We start from the raw sequence: 17,087 nt of genomic DNA on the forward strand, positions 1-17,087 counted from the left end.
ATTCTGACACCAAAGTTCTCACATTTTCCAGCCCTGTCCCCTCTCATTCCAGACCCGTCCGGAACACTCGGAGTATTTGCGGACACGATTGACAGATCCCTTTTCATTTAATTTTATTTCATTTCATTTGTACTTGATTGCTCCTTCCAGAGCCTTAAGATCTACGGGTGGTCATACTGCCCCATAAAAAAATTTTTTCATCTCGCTTAAATATTTTCATCCCTTATAATTTCGGCCCTTCAACACTTGCCAAAAAAATATACGTCTATCCACATATTACACATTTTATTATTATTATTATTAAATATAATACATAAAGTAGAGGGATATATAAGAGCATATAACATTTGCTACGTCTAAATTATATCCCAATGTTGACATGGGGGTTGAAAAAAAAAACGTTTACTTGCTGTGGCTGTTATATGCTAGTGCTTGTTATCGCGACGTATGTCAGCTACAGATTTTGTTGCATTGGCATAATATAAAGCACATATATATATACTTTCTTGGATAAATAAAAATAACTCGAGTGTGTGAGTAACTTTTTATGGGGTTTATTTCTCAAAGGTGTAAAATATTTTGGTTATTAAAATTAAAATTAAATGAGGCATAAATATATTGTGCAGAAAATTAAGACCGCAAGATAAGGATGTCGATTAATGGAAGATATTACGCGAGAACATGTTTTTGTACCGGTTACATTATTTTTTAGAGGTATCAATTGAGAAAAAAAAAAGTTTTGTTGCTTTGTGCGGTAACCGAGGATCGTCTTTCTTGAGTCTGGCTCATACTGGAGATTATTAATCTAACATAACCACCTATCGTTAATCATGTCGTGAACCGGTATATATATACCGAGTACAAGAGTATTTATATATTTATTACTTATTCATTTTTCAAGGATATTTTAAGTTGAAATTTTTTTTTTTCGGTCGTTTAAATTTAGAAGAGTATTAAGAATCGCGCGCACCTCAAACACTCATAATTTACAACAGAAATAAAATAAATTCATAAATATTTTGTGTTATCGATGGCTAGTAATTTTTTTAAATATTTAGTAGACCCACTAGTTCGAAAATAATACAAACAGTGAAAATAACTGATTCTATTAATTAATTAGACTATTAGCAGAATTTTTAACAGTATTCCGTTTAAAATGTGACTAAAAATTTATGACGACTATGATTACTAGATTTCTGATATTTTTCGCAGAAAATTGTAGAACACCCCTATCTACCCCTTAAGTAGCCAAATTATGATTTTGAAGTTAACAGACGATTAATAATGTTTTGATTTTTTTTTTCAACGAATCAATTACAATAAAAAAAAAAAATAGAAAAAATGCACATGTAGAAAATTAAAAAATCTATAAGTGCAATTTTTTAAAATATTTTTTTGTCTCCAGAAACGTAAAAAATTTCCGATTAAGTATAAAAAATAGGATTAATTTGTAAACGTGTCTGTTCCTAAAATACTTGGAGCGACATTACTCGGATAAACAAACTAATCTAATTGAATATATGTATATAAATAGTGGATCCCTTGAGATAAGTTAAGAATCATCAATACAACATGCCATATCCATTAGGACAAATGTAAGCAATATCAGTACAAAAGAACCGTAACATAAACTTTATTTCCCCTGATTAAAGTCTCGCATTATCGCAAACAATTATTTAAGCGAGTGTACAACTCCCATAGGATTTCGTCCTCTTCTTTCGACTCCTCATTGTCAGTGCGTCGATTCTCATTACTATCCTCCGGTACTAAGCTTAAGAAAAAAAAAAAAAAAAAAAAAAAAAAAAAACGTTTCTCCGACATTAGCATCCGTAGACACCGTCAGTACGATAATCAGCCGAGACACAAAACAACAAGACCGACAACAAACGAATAGTACAAAAGCAAATGTCCTCACGTCGTTACTTAATTTGCGTCTCGCGTTTTTCCTCTTCTCTCTTCTCTCTTTTCTCTTATTTCTTATCTCTTTTGTTCCATCCTTACTTTCGTATTCATTTAAGCTAATAAATTACGCACTTGTTACTGCTTATACTATCGTAGTCTTCTCATTCAGTGTCCTTCTATATATATCTTCCATAATATTATTCTACGACGTTAAACACCGGACATCCTGGTTCCTCGTCTATTGTCATCATTTTTTATTTTTTGCTTACAGTTTTGATACACCTGCAACCACTATTTTCTATCTTTTTTCAAAACCCTCTTATAGTTACTTCTGTCCAAATTTACTGCGCAAGCGCAACAAGGATATACCGTTCGTTGACTTGAGTATAATAGAGACAAAAGTGCAGATCGACAATTAAAAATTTTCTGCAGATCATAATTCTTAAAATTTATTATTTTTTCCACTTAAACATTTTTTAAAAATCTCGTGAGAGGTAAAAAAGCTTCTTAAGAAAGTGCTAAAAAAGCTTGGAAGAAAATTTACAACATTGAATTATGAATCTCTGATGGTAAAAGGGTTAGAAGCCCAAGGGAAGCTCTTCTTTATCTTTATCCTCTTTTTTCTTGACTTTATCCTTAAAAAGGAGAATGTAGAATAGACAAAAAAAAGATCGAGTGTCGTAACATCTATTCTCATGGCTAGACTACCAAGAGCTCTGGCTTCTAAGCCGCAAGTTTTTAAAATATTTCATGGGCAAAAAGAATCGATGTTGCAAGACGGACCTAATCCCATTTTTCTACATGGTTTAGATCTATTTCGAAAACTAGTTTTTAAAAACTAATTTATACAGTTTTATTTGTTGCCGAAATAAACTCGGACGAATTTAGAATTATGTAATCTAATTTATATTTTTTAGTAAGCGTTAACACTTAATTTATAAATGACGTTTTAATCCGTTATTTATGAGTCATTCTTACAGATATACTATTATTAGAGTTGATTAACAAGTTCGGTCACCTGGGATTTTTTCTCTGTTCTCACGCTCATAATATACGGCTTGTTGATTCAAATTATTTTTTTTCAAGCATTTCAGATGTGAATTTAGAAATCCCATTCGTTAGATATCTTATTTTTTCATCAAATTATTTTAATAATGATAAAAATATGATCGTCGAAATTTTGAGGTTAGGCTATCACTTGCGATTTTTAATAGATCATTTCATCTAAAATGTTAATAATTAACGTTCTTATTAATTTTTATTCGTTCTTACAGATATGAACAAATTATTAAAATATATAATTTAGTTTATTATCCGAAAAATGACAAATGTCTAATTTAAGTAAATTCAAGGTTAGAAAAAATTAATTTTTTTTTGACGTCAGTAAATATTTAAAGTACATAAATTTGCTCAAATTATAAAATGATTACATTCTTAAAAAATTTAAAAAACATTACTAGCAAATTTGTACAGACGTCAAAATACTTAATGCGTGGAAACTAAATAATACAGTATATTTCACAGAAGATTAGTCTGTCACTTGAGCATACAGCAGCTAAATCAAAAACCACTAAAAATATGAAATTATTATGTGTTATATATTTATAACTTAAATTTTTGTTATTTACGTTGGTTATATACTGTAGTATTTTTGAGTTGCACTGAACTACGTGCACAAAAGATTATTATAAACCCGTCTAACTTGGTAAAGGCCCGAGGCGATATGTTATGCCACATTCATGCTCCTTGCTAGCAGTAATCTTCCCGCCACGTGACGTCGACATCCAAGGGATGGATACATTGAGGGGCGGCTTTTTAATCACTCTTTGTTTGACGTCCTTCACGATCCTATTTTAACTTTTAAAATATAAAGATATGACGGAAAAAAAAATTCGTATTAGTTTTTAGATCATTTTTATTTTCCCATTTTAATATTTATAATAATGAATATTTTTTATATAAATTTGTCCTTAGAGAACACGAGAAAAAATTTTTTAAATTAGTCATTATTAACGAACTAAGAAAATTAAGTACTTCAATTGTCCGCTAGGTGGCGAATGAGATTTTTTCTTCTCGCTCTCAGTAACATCGGGTCATCATATATTAGTCTTTAGTATTAGAGATACTGTCTATACAATGAATAATTAAGTTCTTACATAAATTTTCATAAAAATAACAAAAAAAAAAAAAAAAAAAAAAGGCGCGAAATAGAAATGAAGTAAAAAAGAATTTTCAGAAGCTTAGAAAATTAATTTTCAAGTAAAAAAACAAATCCACTGATCATAAAATGCATCATTTATAATACGCAGTACAATTTAATAGCAATAATTGACTAATTAAAAAAAAAATAATATTAATTGACTTTTTTTCAAATTAATGTCAAATAAATTTAATATATTGATAAAATTAACTGCACGCGATAATTACCAGGTAGAGTTAATTGTAACGAATAGTTTTGATAACGCATTATAGGCATTAGTATAAACTCGTAATATATCGAATTATAGTAGAGATAACTAAAACTAGAGCTACAGCTACTCGAAGATAGCAGACTTTAAACTATACACATTAAATCACTATATTAACAGCTATATATATGTGTATATGTAATCAAGTATAAGCGTTTGTCGGTTGGCATTGAAACAAACGGAAGGGCATCTGAGTCATCGCGGTATCACGCCTTCTAACTGCGAAAAAATTAAAAAAAGGCCTCGTTAGTTGAGCTAGACGACCAATTAGAACAAACAGGCTTAGAGTATGTTCCAAAATTTATTACAGCAATAATTATAATAATAACAGCAATAGAAAAAGCATTAAAGATACTCTTGAAATCTAATGTATTTTTTTTTTATTTTATATTTGACTTGAGAAATTTTTTTTTAAACAGTATTTCACTCGGGTCAGATATAAATCGCTGTCTTAATTTTACGTAAACAACTCGCTTATCTGTAAGTATGGATTACAAGCAAAGAAACACTTGTCTACATATTGGATAGTGGAACAAAATAATTTTTATATTATAATGATTTAGAAATTTCCATTATAGTTTTTTTTTTATCTTTAAATTTTTGAGGCGGAACAATTAAATGTGGCTTAATTAACTTTTTTTTCTTTTTTTTTTTTTTTTAACATTTATTTGAATTTTTCTGTAAAAAAAAGTCTTTTTTAAACTTTCTATTTGTATTGCATACTTTTTATACAGATCATTATTTAGCATTATATTTGATACTTTGTGAAATTTAAATGTTTGAGAAAGTTGAGAAATAGTTAAAATTTATTAACTTTAAATAGCAGATTAATACTAATTTTCTAAAATTACTCATTCATTTGAATGAAAGTTGAATTGTAGAAAAAATAATTGGGTGATTAAGTGAAGTCGGGTGTAGTTCAAAATAAAATGCAAAACTAGTTGATCATTGGTCTATTAATCGGCATTTTGAAACCGATCGAAAAAAAAATTTTTTCACTTAATTTATTTGATAAATAATTCATTGACTTCTCTGTTTATTGAGTAAATAAAAATATCTACGCAAAATTTTATTATCTTAAATTATGCTCATACATTATTTTCCTAAAAATTAATCACTGAGTACATACATTAATATTTAACTCATATGTACTTAGTAATATAAATAAAAAAAACCATTTATTTATTTTCATAATTTATTTTATTTTTTTATTACCACGTGAACGTTAAATTAAACCACGCATATTCGTGACTCAATTCAATCGATCGTTCGTGTTATTGATCACCACACAATTTACATACCTACATACATATATTACACTACAAACACACACACACATATATATATATATATATATATATATATATATATCAAACGCCTACACGGGATTTAAAGATTGTGAGTAAATGCAATTCGTAAAAATTTCTGATCATGTAGGCTCCGTATCTACTTGACGGCAAATGAAACAAAAAATATATGAATATATATATAAATATGAAATGAAGAGGTATAACAGCAGCAGTATGCCGTAAGCATATTAATGTTAAGTTTAAATTAGCATACAACAGTTTAAAAAGTGTGTTACTATTTTATTTTATTATTTTATTTACATAAATCTACACATATATGTATTAAGTGCTACGCTATCATAATTGATAACACATCATGAATCGATGATTTATATGTAAAAATAGCTTGCCGTTGTATATATGAGGAATAAGAATAATATGTAATGAATACGAGGAGCGAATCGACTAGATGAGTGGGCGATCAAGAAGCGGGCGAGTGTTCTTAGAAACTTTTTAATACGATCCGTTACTTTTACATATCATTTATTAGTATAGACCCAGGTATAAATATTTTCCTCTAGATCTACACGCGCATTCTTACGTTACTTAGCCTTGAGCTAAAGTTTTTTTTTCAACTTTTGGATCGTTGTTTTTTTATCTCAGCGGCCCTTACCTACCTCGCGAATGTATGAGATACCGAGGGGGAGGAGATAAAAAGAGGATTGAAAAATAAATAAATAAGAATAAGAAATTGCAAAATAAAAGCGAGATACGGAGAACCAGTTTGAGGGGTTTCGAGTCGGTGGTCGGTATATTGGGACGGGATCAGGATGCCAGAGCCGGTTTGCCAGCATGAATTCGCGAACCATGACATAAATTCGGGTACGATGAGCACTCGGCTCTGTATTATATTTATATTATACATAATACGTAATAGCATTGAGGATATAATCAATTTTTTTGGAAACCTGTGCTTTAAAATTTTTTTTTGGCCATTCATTTATTTCTAAAATTTTTTCATATATATATATATATATTAGTGGACTCAAAATTTGTATTTTTGTACAATAACTTCTGCGTGATATAATTTTTTTTTTTCATACTTTCAAATTTACGACTGGCGAATTATAGAACCCAGTAACTGTCAAAATTTAAGACCAGAGTATTGTTTTTATTTTTTAAATACAAAATTTTTGAAATGTATTGCATATTTTAATTATAGAGTCTAAAGTGTATAATTAAATTCAATTTTTTCACTAATTAACAAAAAAAAAAAAAAATAAATAATTAAAACACAAATACTCAATTTGGACTACAACTGATAGCCGGGCCTTGTGTGTCGAGATAATAAACACTCGAGTCGACCTCCAAACCGGTTTCCGGTTTGTAAATTTGCCCAAATATATATAACTAAAAATCATGAACTACGTAGCATTAATTAAATTGATAAATTTAAAAATCATCACTTTTTTGTATTTAAGTAAAATGTATTGTTACCAATACAAGCCCGATAAATTGACATATCGATATTAATAAATATTTGAAAATAAAAAAAGAAAAAAAAAGTCGATGAATCTTAACGAGTATGTGGGCCGATATCATCAAGGTCAGCTGATTGTCCCCTCAATAATTGTTCCTAGTCACGTCTGTTTTAAACTTGCATAACAAAACCTATGGGTAATCGCAATATTTCGGTGACCCCGAGGTTTGACATTGTCCAAAAATAAACTTGTTAATAATTCGTAAAGGCCAAGGTCATGACGTTTGTTTGTTATTTTTCTGACTCATATTAACAATACAAATATACATAATAAGCGTAAACTTGTATTCGTAAACACAATTAAATACTTTTAACCAGAAATATCGCTGACAGTAATACATCGAAATTATATCTCATAAATATATAGTGTAGGATGGGCCAAATGTTACTTTGTCACGTGTCATTACACGATATTTTAACGACAATGTGTCCTTGAACTTATTAAAATTTATTACCAAGCCCACTTTTATTATTTTTTCGAGCAAGAGGTTTTTTATATTTACATACATTAATTTTAATTGGCTCATCAAATAATTACTAATGAAAGCTATATACATCTGTACCAATTTTTTTTTAATTATTTTTTAATTAGAGAATTCTATTAATATCTAATTTTTTTTTTTTGCAGACAAAGTTGCGGTGCCAATGGAATTTTTTCACGTCGTCTGGACTTCAGTGCTTTTAACAGTCTACCCAGGACTAAACTTAACTCCTATCATATCAAGGTAAGTTTTTTTTTTTTTCAAAATCAAACATTCAAATGAACAGACCAATTGGCGCCCAACGAAAATTTTTTTCAACCAAATTTTCTTTTTATTCTGAACATAGTATGAGAACTTTAGTGTATTAGAGTTGTTTAATACACTATTCTTTAAACATCAGTGCATTTTTTTCCTATTTAAATTCTTTATAAAATAACGAAGATTTAAGTTTACCCAAACCCGGATTTTAATTTGGTGACAGTAAAGCACTACTCCATTTTTCGGTTAAAAGTGTCAGCTGGGGTGGGGGTAGGGATGACTCTGCAACACGTATATGCCCAAAAGGGCGTGAAAAAGGCCTCCTGACACTGGTGCCACTTTGGGGGCGGGGGGAAGGGGCTTCCAAGCCTACTTTGACCAAAGTTTCTTTATTTCCTGAGATGGTAGTAGTGTTTCGCCCAAAAGAGGTATGGCCTCGTGGTGGCTAAAGTTAGATACGCGCAATGAGGATTTTTGATCATACTTCCGGTTAGCGTCCATCTTTAGTCGTCATTCGATTATATTTTTCGACTGGGGTGGGGTAGGGATGGCTCTGCAACACGTTTAGGCCAAAAAGGGTGGGGAAATGGCTTCTCGTAAAACGGAAGGACTTCAATCCCGTTACATTAATTACTTGGTATTACTAGATACCAATAGATTTTATTAGTTTTTATTTAATGAAACCGCTTAAAAGCAGTTTATAAATATTAAATCACTATCAATTAATAAAACCATTAATAAAATGAAAAGCTTTAATGAAAAAATTGAAGTGGTTACAATTTACTGGAAAAAAATCAAAGCTAGTATTTATAAAAAATTGACATTCACCAGTACAGCAAAATTTGATAATTCAAAACCACTCTCTTTTATGCGTTTATATTATTGCTATTATTCTATTTTATTTTATTCATCCTTTCAATATAACAGTAAAAAAAAAAAAAAGTTAAAAGAGTAAAATAGTAGCGTATGAGTGAAAATTCGCGATTTTCATGAAATCACAGTAGTGAATTTAAATTTATTTAGATGACGTGAGATGAAATAAAAGAGAGAAAAAGTTGCTGTACGCATTATATAGAAAACGAGAGTAAAAAAAAGGGTGGGGGGAAGTGATGGAAAATATAGGAGAGCAAGTACGTGTACCTTTTCATACACAGCATCACGTATCGTTCAATTCCACACAGCGGAAGGACGAGTAAAAATACGTTGTGACGGGTCGATGGTAATGGTAGAGTGCTAGTACTGGTATAAAGTTTAGGGTAGTATGCAGATTCGACCATGCAAGAAAAATCTTTTGCCTTCTCCCTTATTTCTTCAGTTTCCCACTTGTTCATTCACTCACTTTCTCTCTTCCTCTCTTGCCATCCACTAGTTTGTGAATATACTAAAGCCCTGGGCTCGTTGTATTACAAACGGGGTTGTATGAGCAATAGTTGGGGTGTGGACGTACCCTCTATATATTTACTCTTTACTTTGGTTGTTACGCTCCCTAAACATTTCAAAATGCAAAGGTTACTCTTTGCGCTTGAAATACCGGTGCAGAATACCAAAATTCTCTGAATATTTTTTTATCCACTCACTATTTTATTCATTTCCAGTTTAAATATTTAAACAATGCCGATTAATATTTTAAAAGTCACTTAATTGACTGCATAAAAAATTTTATTTTATTATTCAACACTTTTTTTATCATCAACCGATAGACTATAGTTTACGGATACTTCGATTAAATCGTCTATAATTAACTATTACAGTATTCCTAATGATTATAATTTGTAATGAATTTTTTAAAATTCGATTTGAATAATTAAAATAGTAAAATATTATTCAACATCTTTTTTATTGCTAACAATGAAAAAAATTACTTAATAATGCGATAACTGAGTTATTTATGGATTCCACAAGCTAATTTAATCGTACAAATAATTATTTACTGAATTAATGATGCTTATAAATGAATATTTCACTAGTAATTCACAATTATACAAAACGCATCCTTAAAATTCAATTTAACTTTCAAATAGTTGATAATTACTATTTTTATTACTTTTTTATGGGCTTCAGCTCTTGAATGCATACCAAAGTGCTCAATTTCGACACGAGATGTCGCTTTGACTAAAATGCCAGTAGGAAAAGTAGCAAATAACCGACTTGGCATCACGAGCCGAAGGCCAGTGCAGCAAACGCCCGATATATTTCGAGTTTCTTTCGGTACTAATTGATAATTTTCGATCTCTATGACAATATCTACCAAAATATATGAACTATTTGTTGTAGCTGTAGTTTACAAAGTTATTTAGGCGGTAAACTGAAGGCTGATAAATTTTTATTTCGATTTTCGAGGCATTAGAAGTGAGAAATTTTAAAATTCAATAGATGAGAAAAAGTTCAGCATTATTGCTAGGGTGTTGTCACAAGCCGCAAAGAAAGTATTGTGTGAATTTGATATTTATTAAGTGTATCCTATTGTTGTGTCTATATAAGTATAGACAGTATCAACTGAGAATGATTTACGAGTCAGTCACGTTTACGTCGACGTATTTCGTCTCAAGACCCATAGAATGTTCCGCAAACATTGACGCCGGTTTTACCCTGCGTGACAACAAACACCCAACAAAACCAACCAACCAACCAACGTTAACGTGCGTTGGTTTCCTCAGTAGTAAGAATGGTCTTGACACCCCCTTAAACTTTAACGTCAAGTGTTAGAAAATACACTACCTCTAAAGCTCTTCACACTCTCTACTCAACACTCTTCCCTCTAGACCCTTTTATTTACTATTCTATTTCATCCTTTACTCTTTTATTATATGGCTTTCAGCTCCATGATAAGACTACGGTTCTAATGTCTCATGAGATCCGCTGACTTTTGTTAATACCCAATAAATAAAATAGTGACGGTTTATTCTAAAGAAAATCGAAATTCAATTCAATTCTTCGTACATACTCCGAGTGTTTATATTTATCTTACGTAACTTATCATTCAAATCGATGTCAATGGCACAATAGCGTGGAGTATTATCGTAACTTGACAATTTATTCCGTCACATATACATTTTTTATTTAAATTTATCTATTAACATCCAAATTTTGTCGTAAAAACACATATTTATGTTCAATATCCTCCATTTATATTTATAGTTCTGAAGAAAAAGCCTTAAAATCATGCCTAACTTGACCTCAATACCAAATACATATCAAATTTCTAGTCGAAACCCGCAATAATCGTATCTTGGCATCACGAGCCGAAGGCTAGTGCAGCAAACACCCAACATATTCTGCTTTTTTCATTTACATGCCATAATCTTTTGATCAAGGGCATCAAAATAAGACTTTTCGAACCAAAAACAAGGCACTGAAGTACTTTATAGTTATTATAAACAGCCAAAACAGTTTCTGAGCCGAGTAAAATTTCGCAGCTTAAGTATGGAACCATGGAATGAAATACTTGAAAGATCTATCAAAGGTGATTAATGAGTAAACGAAATTATAAGTTCACTTATACTTTATGAGCCATAAATTAATTAGTGCAGCATATAAATAGAGAAGAAAACTCGTGTAAGGAAGGAGCAGGTTAATTTTGGGAAATAGTATACTATTAATTTTATCATCACGTACCGGACGTACAGAGGTAGTTTCTAAGTAATATAATATCTTCACTCTCAAGAGAGACCCTCGAAGCACGTTTATTAAATTTTAAACTGCTAGTGACTAGTGGCTGTGAAGACGGTCATACCAGCGACACCGGAAGTTTACAGTTTACAGGTTTAAGATGGATATTAATAGATATTATGATAGTCCTTTTCCTCAATATCGATGATACTTGCTCATTTATGTCTCACTAATGTTACACACTGTCATTTCCTCTTTCAATAACAATAATAACCATAATTACATTTACTATTCATTTTTAATTTAACATAATAACGGTATAGAAATCCTACCTTCCGACTATTACTAAAACATAGTATAAACATCTATGAGCAATAACATACAAACTTTTACGAAATGATAGTTGTTGTTATAATTTTAGTCGAGGGTGATTCGTTATTTTTTATCTTGGGTTTTTGTGGCTCACGGGTGTTATCGTCCCTCAGTGATCGCCCGGGAAAATAACGTGTAGCAGGATCGGAGCTAGAGCACACGCGGTCAGACGTTAGACGGGGCTCTGGCTGGCGCCCTTGAAATTTATCCTTGAACTGGGATAAGAGAGTCGACGGCGCTCCCTCTCGACACCGAGACCTACCGCAACCAGATCGATACAAGGTAGAAGAAACACCCACGTTATAAGCTTTTCCCATGAGTCATTCCATAAAACTACTCGTTTCTTATATATATGCATACAACACTCATATATTTGCTGATACTTTTTCCTGTTTTTACAGACACGCAATATCTCTATTAGCTAATTTATTCTAGACATTTGTTTTTTCTTACTGATCTTTATCAGTTTTGACAAGAACACATCCAATTCATCAAAGAAATTTCATAGTATTGTAGGGGTTTTTTCCCCCGAAAAGACAAGAAATTGCAGTAGAAAAATTCGAAACATATTATTGTAACTGAACATGTAGCAGAGCGTAGCAAGAAAGCAAAAGACAAATGGCAATGGCATAAAAAAAAAAAAAAAACTAAAGAAACAAGAGGAAAACAGTGTGTCTTATAATTGCGGGAGACACGTGTCAAGGGTGGCAAGCAAAAGGCATGGGTTTTTTTTTTGGACAGAATGGGAAGAAAAGCAAAAATAAAAAAAAAACGGGATGTGGGATGATTCTTTTCTTCATGACTGTAGTGGTGTTCAGTATGTTGGAGATTATATATATGAAAGATACGAATATAAAAAGTATTGAAGACTTCCGTTCCATGACAGAAAACTCAGTAGACAGTGCAGGGAATAATTTTTTCTGGCTTATTCTTCTTACTCATTTTATTTGTTGTGACTTTTGTTCATTGTCGTATTTTAGTTGTCTGACCTTAGTCTTCTGTAGCTACCGAAGTATATGTCTATATATTTTTCCATCATTTCTGTTCACTGTTAAATGAAGCGTTTGAGTCCTTTATTGATAAATTTCCTTTAAATCCTTTAGCGAAAGTCGATAGAAATAAAACAGATTAAAGTTGAAGTAAATAAAAGTTTATTAATCGAAAAAAGAGCTGGATTATCATAAATCCGAAAGCTGTCATTGACATTATTATAGAGTATGGTCTAAAGCTGTGTCTCATAATGTGGAATGAACGAGAATAGTCGGGTCTATCTACGGCAAAAGACCACCCTAGTCTATATATTTAAACTGTAGTATATGTAATGGGTATACATTGACATAGAACTGCATGCAAGGCTCGTTTTATCAAGGGAAATTGCCACGACGGGGTTCGTTTATCGAACGACGACACACGGTGCAGTTAACTCTAGTCTATTGCGAACTATACCACCCACTCACCCTTCACCACATCCCTCTTGGTTTCTCTCTCTTACCTTTCCGTGGCAGTTGTCTCGCTCGATATTTTTTTTTCTCGTCTCTTTTACCCTCAGCCGCATCGCCGGTACTTCACCTCATCAAAGATGCACAATAAATTGCACGGCAACGACATTATGTGCGAGTAAAGCTTATAGACCGGTCTACTGTCGGCGAAAGTGATTCGATATGAGCATTGGGAAAAGGTGTCTCTGTATAACTATTTCCATAACGGGATTTTATTTCCATTTTCCTAAGGCCGTCTACGAGTGTCGCTAAATCTACTAGTGGATCCACAAGTATTTTTACTTAAACTTCTACTACTACTACTACTACTATTGCTACTGCTATTATTATTTTAACTATTACTGTTAGACTGTATATAGTAACTCTACTTGAGTTAAATCTCAGGCATTTCCCAAGCTCGATGAACCAGACAGAAGAAAAGAAGAAAAAAAATTGGAGATTTATGTGCCGCCGGCGGTTAAAAAAAAATGATATAAAAAAAGTATAGAAAGCATCTCTCGTCGTTTGTGAAATGACCGAAAACGAATGATAAAATCACTCATGTCATTTTTCTTGGTTTTTTCATTTTTAAAATATTATTTTGAAAATTTAAATTATAATGGCTCATTCTGTATATAAATTTTTATTGACATTAAATTTTATGTTTTTCTTCATTATATTACTTGTTCATCATTTTTCCTTGGTTGTCATTGAAAAATGCTTTACCTCCTGTTATGAAGGTCATCCTTAAGAAAAGAAAAAACATACAAGTGGGATGAAAATACTTGGGCCTAAGGACTCTGAAGTCAATATGACGTCAATGCTATCCTACAGGACAATGATGTTACTCCACTCGAAAAGATCAAGAGGACTAAGAAGAATTTTAACAAGACTCTTCAAGACCCATCATATCTAGTTATCTTTACCTCCCCCCTCCTTATTTGTTGCGGCTATAAATAAATTTTATCATCAGAAAATTTAGTTGTTATAAAAACATATGAAATTGAAAAAAAAAGTATTTACAAAGAAAAAAAAATAATTGAAAAAAAAAAAAAAAAAAATAATCGCTCGAACAGGGACTTGAACCCTGGACCCTCAGATTAAAAGTCTGATGCTCTACCGACTGAGCTATCCGAGCATACCATACCCGGGCAGTTGTGTTCTATATGAACCTGAGGTCCGCCAACTCAATAGTTTTCAGCTTTATACGTTTCTATTAGCAAAAAAAAATTTTTTAATCAATGTTAACGATTATTTCTCATATTTTGATGACAAATCAATTCATTTAAATGAAAAAATATTTTTCATCGCAATATTCATTTTTACAAAGTTTCTATCCTACGATTTTGTAATTAGGTGTTTTTTGTTGAATGATACATTATGTAAAATTTCTAAATTCATAAAATTTGAATATTTCTCACTCGAAATTTTTTATTTATTCAATACGGAATTCCAATAACCGTAAAGTATCATGTGTCGTAACTTTTATTTCTTAGTCAACTCACATATTACATACAATGTATCATAGTGAAGTAATAGTTTAATTCCAAGTATGCTAGCAATCATCAGTCCACACATTTCTCAACTTTAACTCAAGTCGTTAACCTTCACTGCAGTCTCCATCTCCCGGCAAAAATGGCAATTACCAAAAAAGGTTAAAATCTCCCAAATATTCATGTGAAGTAATGAATTTCAAAAGTAAACATCAAATTGAAAGAATAGATGGCTTGTCTTGGAATTGATTAAAAACTGAACAACACAATATCGAAGTAATAATTTTGATTAAGACTATGAAATAAACTATTATATTAGACATTAGGGTCTTGAAGATGGAAAACATTAAGTGGGTGGAGATATGAGAGATTAGAATGTAGAGGGATATCGAAGCTTTACAAGATTTATTACGCCATTATTGGCTACGGTACTTGACTAAACTACTGCGTAGCAGTTTTCTCAGCATCTACGTCTATGTATTACACCGCATACAGCCACACGGGGTTTTATGAAAAAAAATCTAGCCACTGCGGGTGGTACATCTAACCCCGTACATCGTACATCATATATATGTGCGTTTTTATACTTCTATAAACTGAATTGCTAAAATATTTTTATATACCGACTACGGATTTTTCATCATTTTTATCCCGAAAAAAAATTCTTTATGTTTTTTGTCCAACCCTTCAATTCAAATTTCACATCGAGGGGCCATTTCTTTAAAGATTTATTGAATTATGTTACACACAACATAAAAACGGCCATAACGTCTATCTCAATCTCTTAATAGACTGACGCAACTTTTTCATCAAACTGAAAATTTTCCCGAAAATCTTCATAACTATTAATTATTAAAGTAGTTATCAACTTTTTGATCATTTTTTACTGTTTCAACCAAAGTTTCGTCATCAAAAATTTAATTTTCCCTTCCCTGAGGGGGAGGTTCTAAAAGTACCCGAATTTTCTCACGACTTACCGCTTTAAAGACACGAGTGTCTAGGGAATTTCATACTTTGTTTTGTCTGTCTCATAGTCGAAATTAGTGTTTTAATTATTTAACAGAATTATAACATGTTTTGATTATTTTGTATTAAAAAAAAAAAAAAAAAGAAATTGAATAATATTTATATAGACATAAATTTAATCAAAGATCACATTTATTTGTTTTTTTATTATTAAATTCTTATATTTACGGATCCTTTTATCTTGTGAGCTGGTCCGTTCACAGAAAGACGGATTCGTTCGCCCACTCGTACATCTGTTAAGATAAAATAGTAATAATAATAATGATATAAAAAAAATGGCTTTTCAGAAAGACAGACAGGAAAGAGAAAACGAGAGGGATAGAGTAAAAATAAAAGTGAATACGATCCTTTTATCGGGTTTACAAACTTCTTTACATTTTCCTGATGTTCGCTCGCGTGAAAATCTCTTTACCTTCCCACGAAAACTTTTTCCTTTTACTTTTCAAAACCAAATTTCCCTCACTGATTTTTTTCTCTTTAATCAATGAAAGTAAAGCTGCCCTTGAACTCATTAAATTCGATAAGTGACATTCCGAGAATAATTAGTTTGCTCATGAAATTTATTACATTTCGTCGTATTTAAATTTTTTACCACTTAAATTTCATAAATTAATTAGTCCTTGAAGAAAGTTATTAATAACTTAAATTTCACCAGGTAATTAATCATTTCAATTCCTTCATTTTCTTCTTTTTAATCGTCTTTAAAATTAATTAAATAAAGTCACTGAAAGGTTAATCGTTTTAAATAATAAATTAGTTGATTAATTATTCTTAGAAAATTTACAAAAGTCCTTCGTATTCTAATTTTAATACATCATTAATTTACTTTTATAAATATACGAACCCGGGTATCAAACTCAAGCCAATAAAATAACAAAATTTTTTTTCGGCCGCAAAGTGACCGATAGAAACCCCGGTAAACATAAGGCCGAAAACCGACTGGATCAAAATTGAGCCGATGAGGCCTAAAAATCGCCGAAACTCAATTGGGCTCAAAAATGGCCGACCCAATTTATCGGTCTCTTTATTAAGAAGAATCAAATTTCGGTTAACTTTTGGTCTCTTTTAATGAAATTCTACGATTTCTGTATGATCTCGGCCAAATTTAGTCTGGGACGGAAAATTCCGACAGGACTAGAAAAAGATTCGAATCTTTTGGAAAAGATCCTC

The 17,087-nt window shown here is 31.2% G+C and overlaps 1 protein-coding gene and 1 non-coding gene across 2 annotated transcripts in view; one reads left to right on the top strand and one right to left on the bottom strand.

Moving 5' to 3' along the window:
* Positions 1 to 17,087, top strand: part of LOC103572609 (headcase protein) — a 98,600-nt gene that overhangs the window by 11,591 nt on the left and 69,922 nt on the right. The window contains exon 2 of the mRNA XM_008551264.3: positions 7,828 to 7,924. Coding sequence (XP_008549486.1) covers positions 7,828 to 7,924 — 97 coding nt within the window. The remainder of the gene's footprint in view (positions 1 to 7,827; positions 7,925 to 17,087) is intronic.
* On the bottom strand, positions 14,464 to 14,536 carry Trnak-uuu (transfer RNA lysine (anticodon UUU)). The gene has a single exon. It is a non-coding gene; the product is annotated as a tRNA-Lys (tRNA).

This window comes from Microplitis demolitor, chromosome 5 (assembly GCF_026212275.2).
Source record: "Microplitis demolitor isolate Queensland-Clemson2020A chromosome 5, iyMicDemo2.1a, whole genome shotgun sequence".
NCBI classification, from domain to species: domain Eukaryota; kingdom Metazoa; phylum Arthropoda; class Insecta; order Hymenoptera; family Braconidae; genus Microplitis; species Microplitis demolitor.